The sequence below is a fragment of the Populus nigra genome, chromosome 1 (assembly GCF_951802175.1).
Source record: "Populus nigra chromosome 1, ddPopNigr1.1, whole genome shotgun sequence".
NCBI classification, from domain to species: domain Eukaryota; kingdom Viridiplantae; phylum Streptophyta; class Magnoliopsida; order Malpighiales; family Salicaceae; genus Populus; species Populus nigra.
In genome coordinates, this window is record NC_084852.1 from 46,158,517 (window position 1) to 46,175,413 (window position 16,897).

Below are 16,897 nucleotides of genomic sequence, written 5' to 3' on the forward strand. Positions count from 1 at the left end.
ATTAACCCTCCCTTGCAATGGTTTGAAGAAGACTTGTCAGCGGTGATCACTTTTTTCAACCATCTTGGTTGTTTTCTGCTAATAAACGACACAGATAGACACATTGGTATGGATACAATAACAAGCATCTCTCTGTTTTCCAGGAATATTTTCGAAACATAAACACAAACAGCTGCATCCTGAAATATTGTGAGAAGCAGCATTTAATTAATTTTCCAACTTTTGTGCTTCCATTTTAAACTCCTCTACGTTCACTCCCAACAACCTAACATTGGCTGCACAACTCAGAGATAAAATTGTGCAGAGCCCCAAATAACAAGGGAGTTTGATTATATAAGCCATGTACATGCAGCTGGTCACTTTCTCATGGTTAGCAAAATTAAAAAAGAAGATGGATAATCAAGTGATGAACAAATTTAATGCTCTGGTGCAATCCTTGCTCAGCAGCATAGAAATCACAGATGCACTTCTGTCTTCCATGTTTCCATGTTGTTGGCAGGAAATTAATAAAAACTCACATGGGAGTTGTGAACGCTTTTTTTCTCCTCCTTTTTTTCTCGTTTCCTGCTGTAAGATTAACGTTGGTGGTTTTTGGGATGTGGCAGGGAGTGGAGGCTGCCTTAATGGGAGTCACACAGAGTCACAGACACAGGTCATGTCCAGCTATTTCTCTCTTTTTGTCACACATTTGGAGCTCTCAATTACTTTTGCTTCGACTGCCAAATGTTCAACACAGAGCGGAAAGCCTAAAAGGAAGACAGATATGAGGGGAAGGGGGGAGATACTGTTATCCGGATTGTCACCTCTTCTGTTACTGTCATCCGCTTCTTTTTTGGGTAGAAAAATAGGTTTGACTAATTGGGCAAGGGGAGAGAGAGAGAGAGAGAGAGAGAGAGAGAGAGAGTTGTGAAGGCGCTTTAACGAGGAAGATGAGAGTGATCGTCACGTTCATCCTGCTTGCCTGGACTGGAATATGAGGGGACCCTCTTCAATTATCATCATTGAAATCTAGGAAGAAGATATTTTAGCCGCTTGATTATAATCTTCCATTAACGGGAAACAAAGAAAGAAAAAAAGAAAAAAAAAAAAGAGTATTTTGAAATTGAAATTAGAGGGAGGCATGGACGAGAAACCAAAAATAATTGATCCACGCCCCACACCTGAACCGCCCTTTCCAAAAGCTTTTTCGGGGAACTCCACGGCCCCATCATTCAAATTTCAATTACTGCCACATGATTTTCATGTCCATTTTGCCCCCCTCCTCCCGGCTTTTTTATTTTGAAACGCAGTTTAATTAAAGTTTTTAAATAATAACATATATTAATAAATATTTTAAAATTAATATAATTTAATCACGGTAGAAACAACTACTATTGAAAATAACAGATGTGTCAAAAATAATTCCTCGATCAAATTAATTAACAATTACAGAAATTAATTCTAATTTTTTATATTAAAATCTAATGGACAATAAAAAAAATTTAAAATCTAATAGCAAAGAAAAAATAAGTCACCGAGAACACATCAAAACTCTATTTTCAATACATCTAGTATGGTTAGAAATACTTCAACAAAAAACTTAATTTCTAAAATAGAAGATATCACTATATAATTACTATTCTCAATAGCAGTTGTGTATAGAAATAATATTAGAAAATACAGTTGTGTTCAACAGCTATTCTTAATAACGGTTTTGTACAAAATCAATATTGAAAAATACAATTGCATTCAAACTATGCGATTTCACAAATGTTTTTTCTACCTATATCATCCTTTTAAAATTTTTACCAAACTATTATTTTTTTTTTATAAAAAAAATCCCCTTCTCCCTCCATTGTTCATTACCAGATAAAATCCTTTTTTATTCAATTAAAAAGAAAAGGTGTCTGTTTGTTTGCTTTAAAGAATTATTTTTGCATGATAAAAAAATAAAAATTTTATTTAAAAAAAAAAAGAATTTGGAGAAACCGGAACTGCCCTTGGTTTCCGTCTGAAGGAAATGCTATCTACCATCGCTTTTAATCAGTCGTTTTATACACTTGTCGTATAAAATTGCCACGTTTGATATTTTTCACTTGAAATGCAGATAAACGTGGTAAAGGTGAAATGCAGATAATCTTGAAAGTACACGTGGCTTCCTGAGGGAGCGAGTGCTGAAAGGGAGACTGGTAAAGGTGAGTGCCCCTAGCTTTCCTCATCCATGTAACGAGTCTTCGTTTTATCTTCTCTGCAAACAAATACACTTTAGATTTTCAAGTTAAAACACTACAAGGAACCTCCACACTCTATTACAGCAAAGGACAAATCTCTCTTTCTCTCTCTCTCTCTCTCGTCTGTTTAGAGAACAAGACATGAATGTTCTTGGTCTGTTATTGCCCATGTGGGCATTGTTAAATACATCTTTGTTTTTCTTGCTTGATGCCAGAGGTGAGTCAACTCCTTCCACCATTTCTGTCTCTCCTCTTCCTAAGAAACATAAACCCAAACCCATGTTTCTCTTCTCTTCAAAAATGCAAGCTCAATCTCCAGGTGTGTTAATAATGCTCTTTTTCTTTGTTTCCAAGTTTGTGTTTTTATTTTCCATCTTGGTTCTTGAACAGTCATTGCCTTTATGTGTGTGTCTATGTACTTCATGTACTTACATGGGGTAAAGGGGCTTGCTTTGTTTCACATCACACACTCAAATTTCAAACCCCTAGCACCATAACTTGATTTAGTTTGGGGAATGCAGGGGAAGAAAACTAGAAATTGTTGTAATGTAACTTATGTCATTACAATTTCTCCTTTTTTCCCTCTTGGTTTCTCCCTGAACAAGAAGAGGATGAATTCTTCTTGTGATTCTGTAGCTCAAATGTGATTTTTTCCCCTTTCATAATTTGGCTTGAATATTTCTCTCCAAAACTTGTCATATCAGTTCCTCATGTTTCATTTAATATATTTTTCTTTTCTCTGATGGATGTGTTTGAGCTTTATTTTTTTTTTTAAAAAAAATTGTATCTAATTGTATTGGACAAGTTGAGGCTTTTCTTTGAAACTATATTTTACTTAGGCTCCCTTACTGTTTATCCAGGAATGCCTTTGGTTCCTGTGGTTGAAGAAGTGCACCACCAAGATTTGAATAAGAAAATCCTGATAGCACTAGTTGTTGCTTCCACTCTCCTTGGTGGAATAGTGTTGTTTTTCTCATGTTTCTGGATCTACAGGCTGAAAAAATCTAGGAAATGCAGGGCCAAAAGTAAAGGCGATGGTATCTTCTTTACACGAGTTAAATTTGCTTTTGCCGCTACATTTTTCCTTTTGAGGAATGTTACAAACAATTGTGCTTGTTATGCTCACTCAGTCTTGCTACTTTTTTGTTTAAATTTAACATGTAGATGTAGCTAAAAGGCATTTGCCGAGTCCGATTGGGGATAAATTTAATCTCTTGAGGATGGCTGGGAAGAAGGGTTCAGTTGCAGTTATGGAATATCAGTTGTTGCAAGCAGCAACAAACAATTTCCGGGAAGATAATGTTCTAGGACAAGGTGGTCATGGATGTGTCTATAAAGCTCGTTTCAGTGAAAAACTCCTTGCAGCTGTGAAGAGATTTGAAGGTGAAGCACAGGACATTGGAAGAGAATTTGAGGTAATGTCTTTCATGAAATTGATTTGGATATTGTTTCAAAGCATCATGGCTTCTTTAATTTTTCCTTTCTTTTCATTTCAAATTTTGTTTGTAAATGCAGAACGAGCTGAATTGGTTAACGAAAATTCAGCACCAAAACATAATTTCTCTTTTAGGTTACTGCCTTCATGGTGAAACAAGGTTTCTTGTGTATGAAATGATGCAGAATGGGTCTTTGGAAAGTCAATTGCATGGTATAAATCTTCTCCTTCTGAATTTAAAAATAAAAATTAGAAGATACCAATTTGTACCTTTTTTTCTTATATATTTTATGTTATTGATGAACATTTAGGACCAACACATGGATCAGCATTAACATGGCATCTGCGAATGAAAATTGCTGTTGACGTTGCAAGGTAATTTCAACTCTCAATTTTCTGTTTTGCACTTTATTCTCCTTCATTCTCCTTTTATTTTCCAAAGGAAATCCATTTTTTTATGCTAACTACTTGCTGTCACCAAAAACGTTGTTGACCAGAGGACTAGAGTATCTTCATGAGCATTGCAATCCTCCTGTTGTCCATAGAGATCTAAAGTCATCTAACATTCTTCTGGATTCGAGCTTCAATGCAAAGGTAAAAGCCATCCATGTATAACAAATTTATCAGTTCCGCACTCCTCATAAGTGCATGTTCAGCATCATTTTGTGATTTTAACTACAATGTTTCCTCTGACGAGTCTTTACTTAATTCAGCTTTCAGACTTTGGCCTTGCTGTAACATCTGGGATCCAAAGCAAGAACATAGAGCTTTCAGGAACTTTAGGTTATGTAGCACCAGAGTACCTTTTGGATGGTATGTCAAATTCTGTTCAAATCTAAGAATATTGCCACTTCCATTTTGTTGACTGTTGTTGGTAGATATCCTACTTTTTATATTTCCGCTCATCACAGAATTTTTTCTTTCTTTCTTTAATGATTTCTTAGTCTATTAACTATCACATTTTTAGTCATAAAAATTATGTTTTTGGACTCTCTGATGAACTCTTCACAGTTCAAACTTCTGTCACGTGAAATTTGATCATTTTCCAGCAAGCATCATTGCTTCTGCTAAATGCAATGTTGTTGGTGAGAGATTCTGATAATGGATGGTTAATGAAGATTTTTTATAAAATAGTTTTAAAACAATGCAGTGTCTTGTAGCATTTCCCCCTTAAGGCTTAATTTGTTTACGAGTCTGAATAAACTCCGTGAAAAGAATTTTTTCAGATGATGAACAAGGCAGGTTTCGCTATGGCCTCTAATCCTGAGACTTGCCTGGTGGTGATAGATTTTTGCAACACAAGATCCATGGAAAACTTTTCTATTTCATTTTCAAGAACTATATAATTCTACCAGCAAGTATTTTTTTCTACCTTTATGTTCTGGATAGTAAATGGTATTAAACATTTCCTGCATCCAGTCTTTCTTTGATACAGAATGAGGCCTAATTGCTTGGAAAGAAACGTATGATCACTTAGTTTTCTCTTTCCAGGTAAACTAACTGATAAAAGTGATGTCTATGCTTTTGGAGTTGTCCTTCTGGAACTCCTGATAGGAAGAAAACCAGTGGAACAGATGTCTCCAGATCAATGTCAGTCTATAGTCTCTTGGGTAATTTTCCTTGAACCATATTTTAGCAGTCATGCCTTGAGGACTGGAGGTAATATCAATCAGGATTCCTTGAGGTTTTGGAACTTAACGGTCCATCATTGTTTACATGTAGGCCATGCCTCAGTTCACTGACAGATCGAAGCTTCCAAACATTGTGGATCCTGTTATCAAAGACACTATGGATTTAAAACACTTATACCAGGTACATTGAATAGGAATCTATATATTGGTGTGCCTACAAGTTTTCTGTTCTTGCTTTTAGCATACAAATTTAATCATCATATTACCTTTGAGTAGGTAGCTGCGGTGGCAGTATTATGTGTGCAACAAGAACCGAGTTACAGGCCATTGATAACAGATGTCCTTCACTCCCTCATCCCTCTCATACCTCTCGAGCTTGGAGGGTCACTAAGAGTTACAGAACCTGTTCCTCTTGCTCTGCCTTTGCACTGATGACTTGAGTATAACCCAAACTGACAGCATCCTTTGTACATTCAGATGTGTGAAAGTCATTAGAGAAAAGATTTTTGTTTTTCATTGTTACCGTTGTAAATTGAATTGAATTTTAAGATGAGTTTTTGGCAAGCAGCATCTTCAACTTTTGGATCTATCAGCAACACATTTTCCCAAGGTTTAGCAAGATGCCCTCTTATCAGATGAAATGGAGGGTTGTAGCCGTTAAAGGACAGTAGTATAGGGGTGGTGAGATTATAGTTTTTCTCAGACGAGCATGTTTCATTCTAACAATCGTTATTGATCAGCAGACATTGTTCTATCCTTCTGTTATGCAATATTTAATGCAAGACATGACTTTTCCTCACCTTATAGGTGCTGTAATCTGTTAACTTGTAGCTTTTGTTGACCCTTAGTTTTCTTGTAGTCACATGCAATGCCTGACTGGTTTATTAACATTTCCTGCCAGTCTGATATTCTAACTAGTATGAGGGCCTGTACACACCGATAGACGACTTTGAACTCCGTGTAACTCAACTAAATACGGAAATAAAGCTGGAGTAAGCCAGCCAGACCTGGCTTATCTGCTTTGCATATTTACCTTAAATTATCAGAGTTACTGAACCTCCTAACGAAGCAGGAGAGAGCTAAATTCGATCGGCTATGGCAATATGTAACTGTAGCAATTATAGCCAATACTTTTGGATTCATCATCCAGACATGTTAATTTTCATTCGGCAGATACAATACCACCTCCTAAAACAGAACAGCAATTGGTATTGAAGAAAGTATAAGCCAAATGAGGGGGCCAAAAAGAAGAAGATAAATGTCTCAAGCAGAAGTTTGGATGGCCTAACCCAAAAGGACAAGGCTGCAATCAAATAAGTCTAAAATTTCTTGAAGTCATCAGTCAAGGATTTTGACTTAAACCTACCCACTGGGATACAGACACAAGGAAGATGGTAGAATCTATGCACAGATCCTAGAAAAAAAATTTGAAGTTTTCTTTGTTAGCATCAACACGTAAAATCAAGCATATTATGCCGGGTTGAAATGTGTATGCATGTTTATACCTTCAAAACTGACTGTATTCTATTTTATTATCTCATGATGTAGAACAACAATGATGATGACGATCAATTGTAAGAGACAGTGTAATGTCTGTCATACATCATGACACCCAGTTATTTATCTTACCGATGGATCAACATTTTTTGCAATTTATTAATTATTAATTTTGAACCTAATTCCTTGTTTAGAAAGTCTAAGAATACGAGGATAATTAAATGAGAGGTGAGTATACTTAATATTTCTCAATTTGGTAGGATGTCAAGTTCATGACATGAGTCTAGGTTGCTTCCAGGTTCAATGCATTTAGACTTGGCTGTAAATTAAGCTCAAATAGATATAAATTTAATGAGTTGTCAGACTTAATGTTCTTAAGTTCAGCTATATGCTGAGTCTAAGTAGACGTGAGTTTGGTAAGCTGATAAACCCAATGTTTTTGGTTTCAATTACGTGCTGAACCAAAGTAGACATGAGTCTGGCTAGGTGTTAGACTCAATGTCCTTTAGTTTAGCTACTTGTAGAGCCTAAACGAATATGAGTTCGACAATCTGTTAGACCCAACATACTTAGACTCACTTACATGTCGAGCCCACGCGGGCATAAGTCTAGGAAACTGACAGACCCGCTACCTATAGGCTTGGTCTGGAAGCTCGCCAAACCCAACACCCTTGGCTTTAGCTACGTGCCGAGCCCAATGGGGCATGGGTCCAACGAATTGCCATGCCTATCGCTCTTAGGCTTGGTTGCGCGCCAAGTCTATTTATGCATGGGTTTGGAAACCCTCTCGACCCATCAACTTTGGATTTGGTTGTGTGCCAAGCCTAATTGGGTATGAGTTTGGCTCTCTACCATACCTGTTGATCGTGGGGAAGGGCTATAGGTCTAGAGATCATTATAGGTATCATGTTGGACCATAAAGCTCCGTTTAGTTTATTCTTATGACTTTTAATATAAAATGTTAATGTCAAGAATATTCATCTTCCTACACCTATGTCATTATGTGTATAAAAAATCTTCTAATGACTTATCATGTTTTCATCTCATTAATATTGTGTAAGAGATATTTGTTTCTCATTAATGCTAGCAGGAGAGAATGACTTTCCAACCCTTCTATTTCAGCAAAATGATAAGGTTTAAGGGCTATAAATATCCCCGAACTATTTGGGTAAATGGTTCATAATTTTTGTTCTCTAGACATTAATACTTTTAAATATGAAAACATTTATTATATATAAACAAAAATAAACACTCATGTTCTTGGGATATGAAGCTTATTCTCTTATTTATTGTAAATTTGTTCTTAAAAGTTACTTATTTTATCATTTGAAGGGTTTTTAAACTCTATAAAAAAAAATATTTTACAAGTGTTAGGTCTTTTACCATCAATCATTTACTTCTTAAGTTCTGGAGAATAAAATATTGACATGAACATATAATTATTTATTGTCCAAACCATAAAAAATATTATTACTAAGCATATTTGATTTTAAAACATCACACTTAATGACATATTTTATGCCTGCATTTGACACACTTGGCATGATACTATCAAGGAATCAAATAAAACAAACCCCATAAAATTGGAGATATATTCTTGCATTCATCAAAAGTTCCACATCCTTTTTATTGGACACGCAATACTTGGCCTCGTTTCCCTATCTCTTGCCATTTCTAGAAATGGTAATATCAAGTTCGATCCGCACTAAAAGCACCAAGAACATGCCTTTTAAGATTGTTCATCCCGGAGGTCACATAGAGCTCCATGATAAGCCTGTTCTTGCAGCAGAGGTCATGCTTTGTAATCCAAGATGCATAGTCGCCTATCCACATGTGTTCCAGCAGCCTTGGGCTATTGTTGCGCCGGACACCATGCTACTGCTTGGTCAGAAGTACTATGTTATTCCTATAAACACCATCAGAAAACTTCAGCGCAAGCCCATCAAATATTCTCAATCTCCAATCAATGATGTCCAAGCCAGCAAGACCCCTAGAAATGATGAAAGGGGCTGTCGCATCCCATCCACTTGCTGGTTTTTTATCAACAAGAACATGAAGTCACCGAGTCCTTGCTTTCATAGAGAAGATGAGAGAGCAAACACCACGGGAACTAATATCAAGAGTAAAGAAAAAAAAAAGAAAAAAGAGTAAAGCCAACAGCACTGTGGAAACAAAAACATCAAGCAGCAGCTGGTGTTCTGGTACCAAGGGACTTGCCAGGAAGAGAAATAAGGAGATGACAACAGGATCACCCAACAGATGTGCATCTCTTGATCGTTGGCAACCAAATCTAGACAGCATTGTAGAAGAATACGAAAGCAATTAAGCATGTTACAATCTCTTTACAATGTTTCATGTAAGAGAATTATGAGTCGGACTAATTATGAGTCGGACAAAAACAGTGGAGAAATCACTGATATATCAAAGTTGCTGATGAATATATTCGAGTACTTTAGTTCCCAGCTGCGTAGGATCAACGGACTTCATGTGATTTTCTTGTTAATCATTTTTTTTTTTTTATAAATATCCATCACCGTAGTTATAATAACTAATGTTTTGGTTAAATAGATTAAATCAATTAAATTTATAATTTTCTAAAACCTCCAATTGTTGTTTTATGATTTAAAAAAATAATAATAAAATCCTAAAACAAAATTATAAAAAATCTAAGTTTTTTATTAATTCAGACCTGCTAAACTTATGACATGACTAATTAAGTATAGAATTAATGTTGCCTCCGAGTGATATTGTTTCACTTTCAATGGAAAAGTCTGGTTGGTTTTGGAGGATCACCAGAGAAAAGACACAAGAAACTCAACCTGATTTATACTTGTTATTTTCAAAGCATACATAAGCCATTGCTATATCAAAATAGCTGTGCTTAGCTGTGTGTTTATTTGTATTGTGTGAAATTCAACTTCTTTATTTCCCAGCACAGCGACAAAATTGTTGAATAAGAATAATTCAAAAATCATGACAATGCAATCATTTATTCACATTTCTAATTTCATGAACAAAAGATACGCACCCACTTGGGAAATCCCAAAGATAATGACCTCAATGAGGGGGGGAAAATCCTGCTCGTCTCGTCTTCTCAACTTAAGGGAGTTTGGGATTCTTTTTTAGAGTTTTTTTTTTTAAAAAAATAAATTTGATATAAAAAAATTAAATTAATATTTTTTTAGTGTTTTTTTTATGACTTTGATATACTTATTATTATATATCTTTGGACTCTACATGTAAAAAAATTCAAAAAACCCCAAAAAAATTAAAAATTAAAAATAAAATATATGTATAAGTGGGAAGAACTAGAATAATGACCAAAAAAGTACCAAAAACTAATTGAGAAGGATGAACATGTATAAAATGTTGGAGAATTGACAGTTCAATATTAATTAATGAAAGCCTCTTATTGAAGAAGAACAAAAATAATTTGAAAAGAATAATTTAAAATTAAATATTTAAAAAATCAATTAGAATAATGAAATTACAGAGTGATTAATTCCCACAACAGCTCCGCATCAATCTCAAGCACCTTCCTCCTGTACATCCAGCCACCACCACCTGTCCCAGGGTATAACGAACAAAAAACCTCCCTCAATTCTTCTCTTTTTTAAATGGGTATTAAGCAATTTTTGTTGTTGCTGTGTTCTTGATTTATGTACTTGTGTTTATCTATATATATCTTCATACTTAAATCTTTTTTTTTTCGTTTTCTGTCATGTGGTTTTTCAGATTAATAAGAAAGACAAGCCAAGTATGAAGTATGTTTCAAAAGGTGCAAGGGCAGGACCCAAAGAGGAGCTGAAGCAGGCAAAAAATCTTGATGATGAAGCAAATACAACAGCAGATTTATTGGCAGATATTGATCTATCACACAACATCAAGACTGAAGATGACTCCAACACCATTATCAAGAACACAACCAAAGTTGGTGAAATTAACAATGATTAAAGCCTCTAGTAATGACTCGGGTAATTTTTTTAATTAAAGACTAATAATTAGTTCCACCAAAAGTGTCCGGAAATTAACAATGATTATAAAGTTGTCAATGGACGTGATTCTTTCATTATAAATTCAAAGATTGACATTAATCTGTTACCAAAATGTTTAGCTGGGCCAAAGATATCTGCCAAATCACAATTGCTGGAGACTATTGCATGAAGTATCAGTAAAACTAAAGTTTGCTAATGTATTTAGAAATCGTACGTGTTTCTGTGTTGTACGAAATAGCTAGACCTGCCGGTAGTGCAGGCGTTTTTGCAGCCAGAGCTGATAGATTCGAAGGAAAGCAGGCAAAGCAGCCTGGAATGGCCACCCCGCTTTTTTACGTGCAAGACAAGGATAGGAGAAAAAGGTCTTATAACACTATGGGGTTTTGGTAAAGATAAAATAAGTTCAACGGGACCCTCTATTGTTTTTAAAGGTTTTTAATGTTCTGTAAGCTTTGGAAGGCAAAGGTGCAGTACTAAATTAAAATTAATAGTACGAAAAGAGTCGACTTTAATATAAAAATAAGTGATTTGAGGGGCTCTACAATAACTTGGAAAGTCTTATTTCCACTTAAATTTGTGTATATTTTCACGGAATTATGAAAGTTGATGGCCATAAAATAAAATTTCACTTAAAGCAGCATAAACGAGGAGTATACTTGTTTTTGTGTTAAAAAGTAATTTTAAAAATTTTAATTTTTTAATTTTAAATTATTTTGATATGTTAATATTAAAAAAAAATTATTTCAAAATATTTTAAAATAAAAAATACTTTAAAAACTATCGTTACCCCCAAACATTACTAAACATTAAAGGATAAAACCTCTTCTGCTTTTCTAGTTTCTGGCTAATTGGGCATAATTTAACCTCATCTATGTATCCATAGATTATATTATTACTATGTAATACTCAAAATCCAATTAGGAGATTCAGCTCCGCCACCAATTCGAAGAGAAATTCAAATCTCGCATGTGTTTTTCTCGAAAAGCATTTGCAGATTTTTGGCGAAATCTCTAATTCAATTGGGTTTTTAATATATTCATTTTATTGTAAAGACTAAGGGAGTTTAGATTTGGCTTCATTTTCATATGACACCCAGTTGAGTTTATACAAGTAAAAGCAGAGTTGAGGATTTGCATGTTTCTGGTGTGTGTGGGGGTGTTGTCTCTTCTTGCTGGTTCAGTTTGGCGTCACTGCGTGGTGGGGGACGACAGAAGCTGCTAGCATTTCTCGTCGTCTAGTAGTCGGAGACTGATAATAACTATTCATGAAAACTTACCCAAGTGGACAAGTCAGTATAATTTTGAAAAAATAAGCATGTTTATGCATGCGATCCAGTACCCTGCCTGCAGCCTCCCTCGTTTACCAAATTAACAATCTTAACTCTAGTCCATTGCGAAGCCCACCTGCCCTGAGGCCTAATGGCCTCACCTTCAGGCAAAACTTTTCAACATGCTTTTTGTGGTTTTTTAGAAATTATTTTTTATTTATAAAAATTAATTTATAAAAAAATATTTTCTAGTTAAAAGAAAAATATTTTTTTTTATTAATTTTGGATTGAAGATACTTTATAAAAATTATAAAAAAAATTCAGAAATATTTTATTATTTGTTGATTATATCAAATTTGATTCTCAATCTTTTAATTGTTATAGATTTTGTTTTGAATTTATTTTTATTTCAATTTTAATCCTTATTTTTTTATTTTTTTTTGTTTTTTCTTATTATTTTCTTAATTGAAAATTTCTATCTATCATATTGGGTCCCTATTTTTTTTATTACTATTTATTTTTATTTGAAATAATTTATAAAATTTTAATTTTTTTATCTTCATCATCATCATTTTTTATCTTGTCAAATTTAGTCTTTATTATTTTAACTATTATTTATATTATTTGATATAATTTATAAAATTAGATTTTTTTTCAATTATATCCTTCAACCTTTTTATCTATAAGATTTCATCATCATTTTTTAATAAATTTTTTAAAAAATATTAATAAATTCTTTTTCAATTCTTTTCTACATAACAATGCAAAATATTGGAAAACTTCTAACTCCCCCGAAAAATAATAAAAACAAATGTTAAGATAGAAAATTTTCCTGCGGTTAGAATGGTAGGTTTCCTTATTAGGAAAGAGTTGAAGAAAAAATTAGAAAACAATCGGAGTGTCTTCCTGTGCTTTCTTTCAAACGCTTTTGCCCTACTAAAAGCTCACCTTTTCTAATTCAAACGCTGTAGTGTTGTTGAACGGTTTCATTGTCAAGTCCCTTGAGTTTCACCAACAATTCCGCATGACCCTCGAGCGTGTGAAGCTCCCTCAGCCTAGAACAGAAGAGATCACGAGTGGAATTAAGATATACAAATGTAGATAGGAAAGAAATTGTTGTTAGTGAACAGGAAAAGCTTTGTTGATCATTACCTGGCAACTTCAGCACGCATCTTGGCCTGTTCAGCAATACTAGACAACTCTCTGTGGTTGCTCTTGTCACGGTAGAGTTCCGAGCCTTCAGGAGGATGCACTCCATCAATGGTTCGTTGAGCAGCAGACCATTTTGCCATCCTCTCTCCTTTTCCATAATCCTTCTTTGAGGTGAAAGCAGTCTGCATAATCAAGTATAGCAAAGGTAAATATTTAACAGAGGGGAGAAGGTTTTCTAGATGAGACTTGACATCCTTGAACATAGAAAGATTTATAGAAAAAAGAGACGATTCCACCGACCTTATTTTGGAGGAGATTATCCCAGGCTCTGCCACTCAAAGCGTAGCGGATTATGAATTTGAGGAAATCAAGAGGGATGTAGAAGATAATGCTGTAAAGCCAGATAACAACTGCCCATCCCCATCCAATGCCATGGATTCTCGCAAATCCCCAGTTGCAATACACAGTAATGAGTGTTGCAATCTTAATGGCAAACCAGAAACGTACATCACTGGGTTTTTCTTTCACGATATGCAAAGAAAAAAACCCGGAATGGAAAGTTCTAAACAACTCACCAGTTGTGCTAAAACAAAGGCACCCGCAAGGTAACCACCAGGGCATTCGACAAAAGACCAGCTTCGGGACCTAGTAACAAAAATGAGTGCCTGACTGACGATGCTCACTTGCAGGTATATAGCTGATGCCAGCTCATCACGGTTGTTCCTGATGGACCTAACACCAAATTTATCCTGCAAATATTTACAGTGTGCAGTCAATATCAGTACTCCAGACAACTGCACAGCAGTAACGAGCTGACAGCAAGGGACAAGCGTTACAAGTTCTTGAAACCACATATGCTTTATAGAAATATAAACAGCATGATAAAATCATGTGCTAGTTGTAAGGTTCATGGAATTTCTTACAGAAAAGAAGTCGGAACTGTGAGCAACCCAGAAGAATAAAACAGTCATTAGAGCTAAGTAGGTGCCTAGAATGACACCAGTAGCAAATATCTCCTTAAGTTTCCAGGAATCAGGAATTCGAGATGGTTTCACTCTGTCTTTCGAGATAGTCATGATTGTTCCATCGTTGAGTATCGCAATGATCAGAATCATGAACGGGGAAAAATCAAATTTCCAAATTAGAGCAAGGAGCAGAAAACCCAGCACAATACGGATGGTTATAGATACTGCATAGATGGTGTAGTTCTTCATTCTCTGGAAAATGGCTCTGCTTGTTAACACAGCACTCACAATCACACTCAATCCTGGCTCTGTCAGGACTATGTCAGATGCACCGCGGGCTGCATCAGTAGCATCGGCCACTGCAATTCCGATGTCTGCTTTCTTCAATGCTGGCGCATCATTTACACCATCTCCAGTCATCCCGCAAATATGCTTCCTAGCTTGCAGCCTCCTTACAATCTCGAACTTGTGCTCTGAATGTTTGATCATTAATTAATTTCTTTGATATGTTGTTTATGCATGCAATGAAATAACTAGGAATATTTTTTTCCATGTCTCTCAATATATGTTGTTTATGCGTGCGAGATGAAAAAATTCTCCACCTCTCTTAATATATTGTTTTATAAAACCATTCCATGTCTCACCAGCTAATTCCAAAATGCCGAATAGATCCTTGTAATGGATGCTCATGAAGGATTTAACTTGTAAGAGCTTGTATTTTTTGTTTATTATAAGAAAAAAACTTAGTGAAGCATTAGATTGATGTAAACAACATACGTCATGTTCAAAACTGTAGAATTTAGTCCAATTACCAGGGAAGACGCCAGCAAAGCCATCAGCCTTTTCGATAAGCTCATCAACAGGAAGGGCTGCCGTTGAATCATCCGGGTGCAGCCCAAGGAGGGCAGAAGAGGGATACATGTTGGTTCCCATTCCAAGCCTCCGACCAGTCTCCTTACCAATTGCTAGCTGATCACCAGTGATCATCTTAACATTGACACCTAGATTGAGGGCACGAGTAATGGTCTCTGCACTGTCATGCCTTGGAGGATCGAAGAGAGGCAACAGGCCCACAAATTCCCATGGCCCTCCAGGGCTTTCCTTGGTTTTCTCCGGAACAATCTGCAAAGAAAAGACAGCTAAATCATATAGAGTTGTATCTGTAATTACTTCAATACACAATTCTGAGGAAAAGAGAATATGAACTCACTTGTCTACAAACAGCTAGAGAGCGGAGGCCTCGTTCAGCAAACTTATCAATGATGGCATTAGCTTTTCTTTCTACATCTTCCCGGAGGTTGCACAATGCAATGATCTGTTAGGAGATTTTAAATGCCGTAAATGATATAGTGCAATACAAGGGAGGGAAGAAAAAAGCAATACAAGGCAATCGATGATCTATAACCTGCTCGGGGGCGCCTTTGCTAACTCGGTGCCAATTGCCATCAGAGTCGATATACGTTATAGCTGTACGCTTCTCCACTGGATTAAATGGCAAGAAATGCACCTCAGTGATGCTTTCTCTGGCCTGCAGAGTGAAATAAACTCACGGTCAGGCTTTCAGTTATATTCAAAGGTCATAATAACCTAACAATTGACCTGGTGAATGAGGTAAACAATCAGGTGGAGAGTAATGGTCTCCTGACAAGTTGCACAAAAGGGAAATCAAGCTTGATTGAAGTAAGATGAAAGTGCAGCAAAATTAGCTCCACTTAAATAACAAATACATATCAAGGATCAACTTGTGATTTTAAGTCTGATTCCACTTCTTTCTTCTCTTGTATGATGCTACTAGTCATCATCTCATCCATTTTCTCTATTCAGCGAGATTATTTAAAAGATTGTGTTGCTATAGCTGTGCTGCACCTTAATAAAATGTCCGCAAAGGTAATCCTTCTCTTTTTTATTAGCCAAGCTTGTTAAGAAATTTGAAGTTAGGAAGCACAGCATGTTAGTGCCCTCATAATGCTTGTGCGAAACAGGCAAGAAATTTAAAGTGTTGACATATCTCAACTGTAACATTACCTCCTCGGGATCTGCCAACATCCCAACAATACATGCATCAATAGCATCCTGATTCTCAACCCTGGAGGCCCTAGCCCCTAGCAAAATTAACGTGTCCTTGTCAACATCGTTAACAAATACCTGAAAATTAAACAAATGCATCAATAATCAGTGAACCAACAAGGAACGAACAATTAGGAGGGATGACTGCCTAAAAAATAATCACACCATATAAATTTAATGACTGCCTTCCATCCTAAAACTGAAAGATTCCACGTCAGTTCAATAGTGATGCTCTAGCTTATGATATATTTGTAAACTGACCTCAACCAAGCTCTTGTCTACTGTAAGTATGTTAAGAGTGAGGGTACCGGTCTTGTCACTGCATAATACATCCATTCCAGCCATTTCTTCGATAGCCGTCATCCGCTTAGTGATAGCTCCTTGCTGCGAAAGCCAGTGGGATCCAATTGCCATTGTCACTGACAACACGGTTGGCATGGCAATTGGGATCCCTCCAATGAGAAGCACCAAAATATTGTCAATACCATCCCGGTACTTGCGCCTCTGAATAGGCCACATTACAAGTGCCTCTATGACTATTCCCACTACAATGGAGATTATGCAAAAGTTTCCAATGGATATCAACACCTGATCAAACCATATCACCATCAAGAATCCATCACCAAAAAAAAGTCAGAAGATACTTAAAAGTTCACTAATGAAACTTTAGAACCTGCA

General features: G+C 35.8%; 2 protein-coding genes across 3 annotated transcripts; one reads left to right on the plus strand and one right to left on the minus strand.

Moving 5' to 3' along the window:
* Positions 1 to 2,240: 2,240 nt before the first annotated feature.
* Positions 2,241 to 6,075, plus strand: LOC133689841 (probable receptor-like protein kinase At1g80640). Of its 2 annotated transcripts, XM_062109910.1 has the most exons (10): positions 2,242 to 2,529; positions 3,071 to 3,247; positions 3,375 to 3,625; positions 3,726 to 3,858; positions 3,957 to 4,020; positions 4,143 to 4,239; positions 4,359 to 4,458; positions 5,137 to 5,255; positions 5,368 to 5,457; positions 5,553 to 6,075. In XM_062109910.1, exons 1-10 carry the CDS (start codon positions 2,352 to 2,354, stop codon positions 5,706 to 5,708), a joined length of 1,365 nt encoding a protein of 454 aa, XP_061965894.1. In that variant the 5' UTR covers positions 2,242 to 2,351; the 3' UTR covers positions 5,709 to 6,075. The 2 variants fall into 2 exon arrangements, with proteins under 2 accessions (XP_061965902.1, XP_061965894.1); XM_062109918.1 differs by lacking the exon at positions 3,071 to 3,247 and having other exon boundaries at positions 2,241 to 2,529.
* Positions 6,076 to 12,832: 6,757 nt separating this feature from the next.
* LOC133689863 (ATPase 9, plasma membrane-type-like) lies at positions 12,833 to 16,807 on the minus strand. Its single transcript, XM_062109942.1, has 10 exons — positions 16,481 to 16,807; positions 16,178 to 16,297; positions 15,558 to 15,680; positions 15,363 to 15,467; positions 14,965 to 15,274; positions 14,111 to 14,625; positions 13,763 to 13,936; positions 13,488 to 13,670; positions 13,188 to 13,369; positions 12,833 to 13,090 (listed from the first exon to the last, which is right to left on the minus strand). The coding sequence occupies exons 1-10, from the start codon at positions 16,736 to 16,738 to the stop codon at positions 12,994 to 12,996; spliced, it is 2,067 nt and encodes a 688-aa protein (XP_061965926.1). The 5' UTR covers positions 16,739 to 16,807; the 3' UTR covers positions 12,833 to 12,993.
* Positions 16,808 to 16,897: the final 90 nt, after the last annotated feature.